The sequence below is a fragment of the Anabrus simplex genome, chromosome 9 (assembly GCF_040414725.1).
Source record: "Anabrus simplex isolate iqAnaSimp1 chromosome 9, ASM4041472v1, whole genome shotgun sequence".
In the NCBI taxonomy this organism is placed as follows: Eukaryota; Metazoa; Arthropoda; class Insecta; order Orthoptera; family Tettigoniidae; genus Anabrus; species Anabrus simplex.
This window is the reverse complement of record NC_090273.1, coordinates 145,718,290-145,730,738: the sequence shown is the minus strand read 5'-3', so window position 1 is coordinate 145,730,738 and position 12,449 is coordinate 145,718,290. Positions and strand designations below refer to the sequence as shown.

Here is a 12,449-nt window from a genome sequence, read left to right as displayed (position 1 = left end):
AAGCTACTTTGGACACATCATGAGAAGACACAGTTCATTAGAAAAGACCTTAATGCTGGGGAAGATCGAGGACACAAGGAGAAGAGGGCGGCAAAGAATGAGATGGATTGATGGTATCACAGAAGTACTAAACTCCAGCTTGGAAAATCTTCGGGAGGCCGTGCAGGACAGACGGAAATGGAGTATTTTAGTTCATGGGGTCACGGAGAGTCGGAATCGACTAAACGAATAGAGAGAGAAAGATTTCGTTACTATTGTTGGGCAAACACGAAATGTATTACCAGACATCCTGCCGACATCCTACGACCTATAGAATCGAATGGACTTTTCTCAAGCCTTTAACAACTCAGCTACACCCGCCAGATTTAAACCCACGATTTTCGGATGCGGATGACGTCGCTGTACACTCATCCAAGGAGGAAGCTGTAATTCTAGTGATCGTTAAGGATTCAGATCTACAAGGCCTAACACCGTGGTTAGCCGGTTCGAGTCCCGTCGGTCGAAAACATTTTCACCATCAGAGTGTTGGCCGGCAGGGTAGGAGGGATGGTGGTATACAATCACTCGATTACGTGCCAAAAGCCTGAATTAAATTCCAGACCTCTCCGCAGTGTTCATATGGAGTGAGAGTATATGATGCTGTTGAAAGAGGCACTGTGCATTGAAAAGCTCACACCGCTTTCGTTCGTTGTACTATATAAACACTGTCCACTGTGGTCGCAATTTTCATGATATCATCTCACATTGCTTCATAGTAATTTTAGGGCATATTGTTTCAAGTTCCAAAGGACATTTCTCAATCCGAGACAAACATAACTGCAGTGTTAAAGACCACATCACAACAGTGTACACCTACATACAGAAAATATGATGGAATTTAATTTTGCTTGTTGATGATGCTTCTTTAAAGGGGCCTAACATCTAGTGATCGGCCCGGAATTTAATTTTAAGGAGCTTTACTGTAAGAAGATATCTTTAACATGTATTCTTTGAACATGTACACTTTCATATTCATATTTGTATTATTCACAGTAGACGAATGGCAATATGAAAATCATATCATGGGTCAAAAATTACCTACACCAGCTTGCTTGTTCTTGTGTCGATAATACAAAGAAATATTGACATCTCCGCCTTAAGTAATCGTACATATCACTCCTTATCCTGATACAAAACCGAAGCAGAAAACTAAAGAACAATGCGCCTACTCGAATTCTGTTGCACTGATATTCATGAATGTAAGTCGTATTAACTATAAATTATTGGGGAAAGAAAGTACGGTAGCAAAATAATACAACCCAGGGGTTGCCTAGCCGAGGCGCGGAAGTGCCATTCCGTTCACATGGAAGGACATGAGTGCAATTTCCTGTCAGGAAGTCGAAAAACTTAGAAACGAGATTTCCACTTCTGGAAAGTGAAGTTCACTCAACTTACTTCAAAAATGAGTACCAGGTTAATTACAGGAGTAAAGGAGGCCGGGCAGAGAGCTAACCACTCTCTTCCACCTAGTGCAGAAAGTTGTGAATAGTACCTTCCATTCCTCCTAGGGCCTTCATGCCCTGTACGAAGATGACCTTGCTTTCTTTTTGCTTTGTAGAAATAACCCGGTGGGCGCGTATGTGGATTAAAATAAAGAACATTTTCCTTTCCCTTCTTCTTGTTCCTTGTTACAGAGCTGATGATCGAGATGCTCTTTAAATAGTTCGACGAGCAATACTATCGTAACTAACACATTTCACATCTTAAAAGTTCGTGTATGCGATAAAAAAACAGACTTATGGCTGTTAGCATTAGTCTCCATGTCAGTGTTCTAGGTAATACTGAAGACCATAAGTTCCCATGTTAATGTTATAGGTAATACTGAGAGCTATAAGTCTCCATGTTAGTGTTGTAGGGAGTATTGACAGCCGTAAGTCTCCGTGTGAGCGTTCTCGACCGTAGTAACAGCCATATTAATCAATCAATCAGCCACTACTGATCGCCATTTAGGGCAGTCGCCCAGGTGGTAGATTTTCTATCTGTTGTTTTCCTAGCCATTTCTTAAATGATTGCAAAGAAATTGGAAATTTATTGAATATCTCCCTTGGTAAGTTATTCCGATCCCTATCTCCCCTTCCTATAAACGAATATTTGCCCCAATTTGTCCCCTTGAATTCCAACTTTATCTTCATATTGTGATCTTTCCTACTTTTAAAGACACGTCTCAAACTTATTCGTCTACTGATGTCATTCCACGCCATCTCTTCACTGACAGCTCGGAATATACCACTTAGTCGAGCAGGTCGTCTCCTTCTCGCAAATATTCCCAGCCCAAACTTTGCAACATTTTTGTAACGCTACTCTTTTGTCGGAAATCACCTAGAACAAATCGAGCTGCTTTTCTTTGGATTTTTTCCAGTTCTTGAATCAAGTAATCCTGGAACCATACTCTAGTTGGGGTCTTACCAGAGACTTATATGCCCTCTCCTTTACATCCTTACTACAACCCCAAAATACCCTCATAACCATGAGCAGAGATCTGTACCCTTTATTTGCAATCATATTTATGTGATACCACAGTGTAGATCTTTCCTTATATTAACAACTAGGTACTTACAATAATACCCAAAAGGAACTTTCACCCCATAAACGCAGTAATTAAAACTGAGAGGACTTTTCCTATTTGTGAAACTCACAACCTGACTTTTAACCCCGTTTCTCATCATATCATTGCCTACTGTCCATCTCACATTATCGAGGTCATTTTTCAGTTGCTCACAAACTTGTAATTTATTTATTACTCTGTACAGAATAGCACCATCTGCAAAAAGCCTTTTCTCTGATTCCGCTTCTTTACACATATCATTGATATATATGTAAGAAAACATAAAGGTCCAATAACACTGCCTTGAGGAATTCCTCTCTTAATTACTACAAGGACAGATACAGCTTCGCCTACTCTTAATTCTCTGAGTTCTATTTTTTAGAAATATAGCCACCCATTCAGTCACTCTTTTGTCAAGTCCAAATGCACTCATCATTGCCAGTAGTCTCCCATTATCTACCCTATCAAATGCCTTAGATGGGTCAATCGCGATACAGTCCATTTGACCTCCTGAATCCAGGATATCTGCTATATCTTGCTGGAATCCTACAAGCTGAGCATCAGTGGAATAATCTTTCCTAAACCCAAACTGCCTTCCATCAAACCAGTTATTAATTTTGCAAACATGTCTAACATAATCAGAAAGACTGCTTTCCCAAAGCTTACGTGCTATGCATGTCAAATTGATTGGCCTGTAATTTTCAACTTTATGTCTATCACCCTTTCCTTTATACAAATGGGCTATTATAGAGCTCTCCATTCATTTGGTATAGCTCCTTCATGCAAACACTAATCAAATAAGTACTTCAGATACGGCACTATTTCCCAACCCATTGTCTTTAGTATATCTCCCGAAACCTTATCAATTCCAGCTTTTCAACTTTTATAGCTTACTATAAATGTCATTGTTGTCATAAGTAAATTTTAATACTTCTTTGTTATTTGTCACCTCCTGTATCTGGACATTATCCTTGTAACCAACAATCTTTACATACTGCTGACTGAATACCTCTGCCTTTTGAAGATCCTCGCATGCACACTCCCCTTGCTCACAAATAATCCCTGGAATGTCCTTCTTGGAACCTGTTTCTGCCTTAAAATACTTATACATACACCCCCATTTTTCACTAAAATTCGTATGACCGCCAATTGTGCTTGCCATCATGTTATCCATAGCTGACTTCTTTGCTAGATTCAATTTCCTAGCAAGTTTCTTCAATTTCTACTTACTTCCACAGTCATTTCTAACTCTATTTCTTTCCATCCTGCACCTCCTTCTTAGTGTCTTTACTTCTCTGTTATAATATAGTGGATCTTTACCATTCCTTACCACCTTTAAAGGTACAAACCTATTTTCACATTCCTCAACAATTGGTTTAAACACATCCCATAGTCTGTTTACATTTTTATGTACCGGTTTTCACTTGTTACGGGAATACGCGTGGAGCAGAAAGGGGTTAAAGAAGGTGCCGGGGCGAATGGGTCTATCTACCATATCAAAATTAATTTAAAACTTGAATTGAAGGTTATATTTCCTTTAGAACTTCAAACTTAACCATTTTTCACTGAATAAACATAACAATGAAACATCAGGTACAATGACAATTTCATAAATTGGAAAATTCAAGATGCAGACCTTGACAATTCTGGGCTACAAGCCCCTAGGTTACAAGTTTACAATTGAAAGTATTATTTAGTTAAGGGCAGAACTCCCCTAATTCAAGAGCACTTGCTCCCAAAAATACAATATCTAGCCTTCCAGAGACAAAATTTACGAAAAAGAGCTAACAGGCTCTCAGTTTCTTACGGTCCACTCAAGGCAATATTACCTCAAAATGTTACACTCTCTGAATTACAAATAGCAATAGTTTAATACAGGGGTATCTAGTACCCAACCTACAGTACAGGGCCTTTTCGAAAAAGAACAGGTTAAATAAACGGCCCGAACACAAACAGAAAAGAGACGAAAACTGCGCTTCAGATAATGAAATTTAAAATCCTACAGGGCTCTCGGCCGATGAAACAGGGGCTATTCCCAAACTACTGAGGTGGCTCGCAAGGAGATCACTTTAACACATTACATAAACGAAAGGTTGTGAAAACGTAGCCACCTCAAACCAAGATGAAGGGGAGCTCGAGAGGGTAACTCACTCTCTATCCCCGATTTACAGTTAAAGACTTAATGAAGTTTTACATTAGCCGAAAGAAAATTTACATTTTATAAAAGTATGTTACATGGATAAAGATTCGGACCTTCCCCTCGGAATAATTTGCGGATACAGCAAGAAAGATAGAATTATGTGGCCATTACCTTGTAGATGTTCTGCTGGCCGAAGAAAGAGGCGCCCGGCCTCCTGCCTTAACACACACACTTATAAAGACGGTTATCAATTGACATGAAGAGCCGCAGCTTATATACCCTCAGGGAAGTTTCGAGAGAATTCAAGACTAATCAGGACACATCCTCTTAATTTTTATTGGTAGATTCAAAATGAACAAGAAATGCTGGATTGGTTGAAAATTAATTAACAAAATTTATGATTGATCCGGTTCAAAACTGGCGGAAAGAAAAAGAAGTGTTGCCAATCCAGAAATAAATGAACATAGATTCAGTTATGGAAAACCCAGGTATATAAAACTTCTTTAAGTTGTAAGTTCTTTCACCTTGCACCAGAGTGCATGACCATAGTTTTGGTAGTGTTATCTGTGGAAAAATGTCCAAACTTCTTGATGAATGGCAAACAAAACAAGGAGAAATTCAATCGGTTTAGGAAACTTCACAATAACAAAATTACTTAATATTTCAGTGGTGACATCTTTCGATTAAAGTTCCAAGTTCAGGTGTTTATCAGTTTCACCTTTTGATCGATAGGGGAGTTTATAAAGGCGCTTATTTTGAATGAGCGGAGTCCAGGTGTACTTCCCGGTACACCACTGATCACGGTTACTTTTTAAAAACTCCCTCATGCCTGTTTCATCAGCCATATGGTACTGTCTAATAGTTCTAATTTTAATAACTTCCTTTCTTTCACATTCATTTTTAATTACCACAAAAACACCTTCCTAATCACTAATGCCATCTAGTACTACAGTTTCTCAATACAGTAGAGCTCATCTGGTTTTACCAGCACCATATCCAGAATATTCTTCCCTCAAGTTGGTTCCATGACTTTCTAAATCAGATGTCCTTCCCATATTAATTTATTTGCCATTTGTTGGCCATGCTTCCTGTCGTTCGCATTACCTTCCCAATGGATATTTGGTAAATTGATCACCCGCTACAATCATGTTCCTTTCCTTTTCGTTTCCCACATAGCTGATTATACTATCAAATCATTCTGAATCGGGGTCAGCGCTTCCCTTTCCCTGTCTGTACACTCCAAAGAAATCAAGTTGCCTAAGTCTCCATGTTATTGTTCTAGGGAGTACTGACAGCCATAAGTCTCCATGTTAGTGTTCTAGGCAGTACTGACATCCATAAGTCTCCATGTTACGCTAGTGTTCTAGGTAATACTGATAGCAATGCCTCTATGGTGATTAGTGGCATTCTTGGGAATTTTTAATTTGCTTTTAATGTAAGATATGAAAAATGCTAATTAAGATAGTATTGCTCTGACCCTTCGAAATAATGGTAACTGTTGTAGTGTGCAGCAAGAACCATTACAATGTACTGTAAGTTATCGGATATGCCCTTAGGAATTGTTCTTTTTTATTGCTATGGTCACCAACCATTTTTATAGAACTGACATTAAGGAATGATATTCAAACTAATGAACAGAAGCTGCAGAGAACGAAAAGTCAAACAGTAGTTTTTAGAGTGTAAAGTAAGACATTTTAATACCCCAGTAATGTTTTGTATTCTTTAGAGTTGCAAATCGAGTTCTTTATTTCAACAGGAGGTGGACGTGGGAGTTTGTGTGGGCTCCTGTTCCCGAAAGAGCGGTGGTCACTGTGCAGATCCATTCTGGCGCAATAACGAGCCATGCAGGATGTGGCTGTACGCCAACAGCAAGCAGCAGGAGTGTGGACCCACCGGCTTTTCCGTGCACAATTACACAGGGCGTGGTGGCCAGCGCAAGGAGTTAATTGTCATTTCGAGTTGTGGTTGTACGTAGCCAACATCAAAGACGAAATTTTGTATTAGAAAAGCAAGGGACTTTTCCTAGTACAAAATGATAGAGAAATTTCCTTTAAATGTATTTTATTTATTATGACATCTGTTTCCTAACATAATACGCAAATACTTGTTGTAGGCTTACGAGGTTATCCTTCATGAAAATAAACGGTTTGAGTAACAGACACACGATTACGCAGTATGGAGACCAAGTATTTTCAAGTAACAATGGGTGAAAACCGTAACGATGGAAATAATATATCTTTTTTATTCCACGAAAACCCACATACAGCTATATGGGCGTTAGTTCGTATATTTTACGATTATGTCTGTCTTTAGAATTAATCATGTTCCTTTGAATATACAATGACTACGACATCTAGAGAAAATAACGATAATACCAAAGCACCTTTAAACAGCTTCAGATTCAGAGCTGTGTAAATTGGCCCTCATTGTTATTGTACTGAAATTGTTGTCATCCATTTGTATAATCTACGTATGTTGATCTTAACCCCAATTGCGGTGTAAATTGCACTTCGAGATACATTTCTGTGGATTATATAGAGTCAACTCTTGTATATCTTTTCATCAACCACTTATCGTCTATTTGTATTTAATTCAACATGATTCTGATGAGTAGTTTATGTCTATTTTATTGAATAACATCAACACGCCTGAAAGAGGGACGGACATCTTCCTTAGGAACAAACTGTTGTGCTCATTTTGTCAAACTTGGAATTGTAGTGGTTTATAAGCGATTACTTACAGTCTTCGCGTCATCAATTTTAGAAGTATACTCGAAATGTGCCGACTGTAGTAGTAAAATATTTCTTTTTTCAAAATGCTCCAGGCGCATCTTTTTGTTAGTTCCTGGTTCGAGACTTGGTTTTTACGCTTAGGAAAGTCGAAGGAATAATTTGTAGTGCTGTTTTGTTATTAATTAAAAGCTTCAATTTAAACAACATTTTTGTTAATAAGTGACATCGCATCTAACTGACTCTTCCATGCGCTGACTCAAGATGTTTCTCAACGTTCTCGATCATTTTCAAAATGGATGGTGCCAAGTTTGAAGCTAACTGAGATAAAAGCGGGTTTGTCTGGGCCATTCTGAATTGTAGAAAATATTACTTTTCAGAAGAAGCAAAGCCACACAGTTAAAGGGACGCATAAGAGCAATTTAAACGTTTCCGCAGTACCTTTAAAATTGGCTCCATATGAAAAGAAAAAGTCTGCGATGTGCCTCAAACTTTAGAATACATACTAACACTAAAATCTCTTTTTTTGATTTCTTGGCCAATTTTGGTCCAAAATCTCCTGTTACTCCCGTAAGGAACACAACACAATCAAGAATAATAAATACACACCATAAAATCATGAAGCTACTATAACTCTCTTCATAAAAAAAATGTTTCATGCCCTTTTTCGACCAAACCCTTGAAGTTAATATCCATGGCCTATTGTTTTGGCGATGTGCAACTATGGGATGAGAATGAGAAAAGTGTCAAAGGCGAATGCTCTTCTCATCATCAGTACTATGTATTATAGTTTACAGGATCAAGTTGAACTTGTCAGAGAATTTCTTGTTTCAGTGATATAGCTACGCCAGATTTTCTGTAGGTGAAACCTTTGTAACGTACGACCATAGCGTATAGGTACGACATTTACGAAGGGAATTTTTTAATAAGGTCTGAAATAGAACTGTTCGAAGGAAGAATGTGAACATGCGTTCCGAGAACGTATCCATTACCACCAGGCTCAAAGGCTGTTTGGAGATTCTCATTTGGTTCTAGGAAGTAGTATAAAAAATGTAAAGTTAAAAAACATTATTTGCGTAGACAATATTGTAAACTACACGCACATTGAAATATTAATCTACTTGCCACGTAAAGAGCAAATATGTTTTATGTAACTTAAAATCGTCTTTCAGACCCTACTTTTTTAATAATGACATCTCCCTTGGTTTTCGTACCGAGCAGAACAAATAATGGTCTATGTCGGGTTTAGTTTCTTTTCTTTTTTTATCTGTTACTGTATCATGGGAAAGGGGATAAGTGAAGCTTTACGAAACTTAGTTTTTGAGTTGATAAGGGTGAATAGGATCTTAGCTATTCGTGGTTCAAAAGATTACGAGGAGAGGGAGGAGCTTCAGAGGGAGCCTGAATCATGAAACTCATGTCTCTTAAGGTTGGATTTACAAGAAAACTGGCCATAGCAACATTTATTTAGAATTTCATTTATGAACTATTTTGTCCTGTATATTTTTTTCGATACAGTGAAAGATAATGTAGCCTATATATCAATGGCACAGTTGTGTGAAAATCCAAGAGCTGATAAATCGGAGAGTTATTATGGAGATCATCCTGGTCATGGTTTAACCGCTTTATATGTACATACGTCTGTATTTTTAAAATATTAACTTGATACTTCGTTTTTACACTGGAATTTTGCAGTTTGTATGGAAGGGAAGGAGGGCAGAGTGGATCCTTAAGAAAACTTAACACATTAATATGTTCGTTTATAACATCGACACATTAACTTTGATACCAAATCTAAGATAAGTTGGACAATTACGGATTTCCGAAATATGTTTAAACACTTTCAGTCTGTTGTGTTTTGAGGTCATCAGATGAAAATATTACTAGGCACTTGCAAGACATCACGAGGTAGCTACTGCAGCAATAATAATAAATACCGTAAAATAAGTAGATACATATCATATAGGCTATTTTTGTTGCAATGTATATACTTGCGTGTGAATTTACCAAGAATACTAAATAATGGCTTTATAGGTGACATCACGACTGTTCTAAGTGACGATTGATGTATAAGAGTTCTTTGCGATAGATAACGGCTGAGGTATTGTTATTATTAGCGTATGGCAAGGAAATTATATACATAATATACAATATATACACAATAACAAAAACATTGATTCACTTCAGGCATTAGTGTTATTAGTGAAGTGATGTAACCAAAGCCGTACATAAGTCAGACTTATACTTCCTTATTTCGCGACACTGATATTTCAACACTTCGACACTGACTACACTCTTTAAAAAAAGAAACGTATTACAGAACCGTCATGGAAACCACGTCACCAGGTAATTTATGTACATTACTAAGCATGTTGCCCATATAGTTTTGATGTCTCAGAGTGGTTTAAGTAATGTATTCACAACAGTAACTCAAATCCATTAAACTAAAAAGATGCCGATATTTCAAAGTCCCAGGTCTGTGTGAAATGCTCAATAAATAATCGAGGAAAGTGTAAGCACAAGCGTGCTAAGTGAATGTCCCGTCAACGACGGGCACAACAGCGAGTAGTGAATAAAATTAACAGAAATATACAAATACTTCTCCGGGACCATAAAGCTAAAACGATTTATTTACGTCCCCAAGGGGAAGAAAATGTGTTTAACCGCTTTACAAAATATACACGTTTTTCTTTATTATATTTTAAATCAAGATAAAGACTTTCCTCATTCAGGCGACGAAGAGTTTTGTACATTTGGCGATGGGGAATGAGTAATATAAACTCAGAAAATGTGCTCACTAACAGAGAGTTGGCGATCAACTAAAAACTTTCGCTTTATCTTCATCCTCAAGACAATTCTAAAGCATGATCCTTCACTTTGTACTCGATTATTCCACAATTGCTTAATCTCGCCAAGATTGATAAATGCATAAATTTATACTCAAAATACGTTCATTCCTATATTATCTCGATTTTTATTTTTTGATAAATGAAGCGACAAGTCTCTAATGTTCCTATTTCTACACTAAATAAGAGGACGCGGCAAGGAACATGGGAATCCTAAAGAGATATCTACTGTAGGTCTGAATTCTTCATTTATCGTACACTGAGCCATTTCATTACCACATCATCGCAGCAGTTTTTGTACTTGTACAATGGCATCATGTCTTTGACTTTACAATATTTCGCAGAGGTTAATACCTGTATTTGAAATGTTTGTTTTCGGTACAAAGATTGTCCTGTATCCCCACATATCATACTGAACGTTAATGTATTAATGTATTCCTACTAGAATTCCGTAACCACTTTTTATCACTCCTTTTGATATAATCTTCTTAATTCTGTGCAAAATGTTTAATCAACACAAAAGTCAAAGTATGCTGTGTTTGGTAAGTGATGTTTAGGCACAAACGATAAAGCAAGGGACATGACGGTTCCTTTGCAACACGGTGAATAGTCTCAGATGATATCTGAGACACTCACTGCAATAACAGACGCTTTGTACGAGAGGCTAAAATACCACATAGTTTTAAAGTTCCAAGTAGCAAGCTTTATTTTTCTACCAGAGATGTCCTATACTGCAGTCAGGGCGTGCATAGACCATGAAGGTGAATGGAGGGGAATGTGCACGTGGCGAATAAGGATATTTCAGAGATGTAAATAGTATCTGAAGAGTGTTACGCATAAGTTATTTCAATTAAAGTAAGGTTTCTGGTTATTATGAGTATTTACATAAGTATTTACATTTGTATTTAAGTGTTGCATATAAAATAAATTGGAATAAAGAACTGTTTGGAATAGAAAAATGTGTTCCTCATTCATGTATTCCCTTCACCTTCAACAGACCGTCCTAGGCACACAGTGTAATGGCATGTGAAGTAACGTCGCAGCAAAAGTACAGTGCTATCGGCGAAAGTGTGTGTGTGTGAGAGAGAGAGAGAGAGAGAGAGAGAGAGAGAGATCATCATAAAATATTAATAATAGTCTGCTTTTCTTTGTCGCAGCTTTGAATAGTTTAATAGGATACACGATGCAGAGATGATATCCATATTTTTTGTAAGTTTTGTCTGTCTGCCATTCAGTTTGGTTTGAAGACACGCAAAAATTTTAACCCACATTTCATGAAACTTTTCACTACTGATGTAGAGACAACCAGAATTTTTCTGCACTTGGTTTTACCTCATTCCGTTAAGTAGAAGCTGAGAAATTACATTTTTAATCTCGAGAATACCGTCTCCCGACAGAGAGAAGTGACTTCCCAGGCAGGCAGGTCCACTGTTGGTTTCACGCAAACAACAGCGGTTATGTTTGCCTTCTGCTAGCTGTGTGCAATCCAAAGCCATCCGAAGTATCATATTCTATCACTACATATGTTGTTTTCAAACCTCAGTTTTTGTGCTGTACCAGTACTAGAGTTTATTCCCAATCGTGGTGTTATAAGTCTACTTTAAGCGATTTTCTACCCTCTTCTTTATAAAAATACTCAACTATAAATCACTCAATAGGAACCAAAATGTTCCAACATTTCCAAAAATACATGGTGTACATAAGTTAGTTATACAAAAAGGAACTTGAATTGTAAAGAAAGTATAAATCGGATTTATCTGAATAATGCAGCAAAACTTTCAGGATAACTTCAAGTTTCGTGAACAACTATTAGAAATGTTCAATATGGCTTCCTTTTGCAATACATCTGCAACATGTGAATCTCAAATATGTTCTCTAATATAAATTCAGCCAAAAATATAATAACAAAAGCGGAAACATCTGTCTATAAGAAATGTAACCAGTATGAATATTCAACTGTTGATTGTTCGGATCCTTGGCTCTGTAGCACAGATCGAACACTGCAGCGTCAATAAAAACTACAAGTAACTTCCCCATACAACAAAAGGACAAGGATTTATAACGGAAGTTACAACGTAAGAAACAACAATGATGGAAAGCGTGGGATTGGACCATGGACCAACAGAGGACAGAAACAGACGGTGTATCAG

The 12,449-nt window shown here is 37.4% G+C and overlaps 1 protein-coding gene across 2 annotated transcripts in view; it reads left to right on the top strand.

Moving 5' to 3' along the window:
* LOC136881035 (uncharacterized) overlaps positions 1–7,501 on the top strand; it is a 156,177-nt gene extending 148,676 nt beyond the window's left edge. For both annotated transcript variants that reach the window (XM_067153634.2, XM_068229227.1), the window contains exon 6: positions 6,481–7,501. In XM_067153634.2, the coding sequence (XP_067009735.2) occupies positions 6,481–6,699 (219 nt within the window). In that variant the 3' untranslated portion in view covers positions 6,700–7,501. The remainder of the gene's footprint in view (positions 1–6,480) is intronic.
* The last annotated feature ends 4,948 nt before the right edge of the window (positions 7,502–12,449 follow it).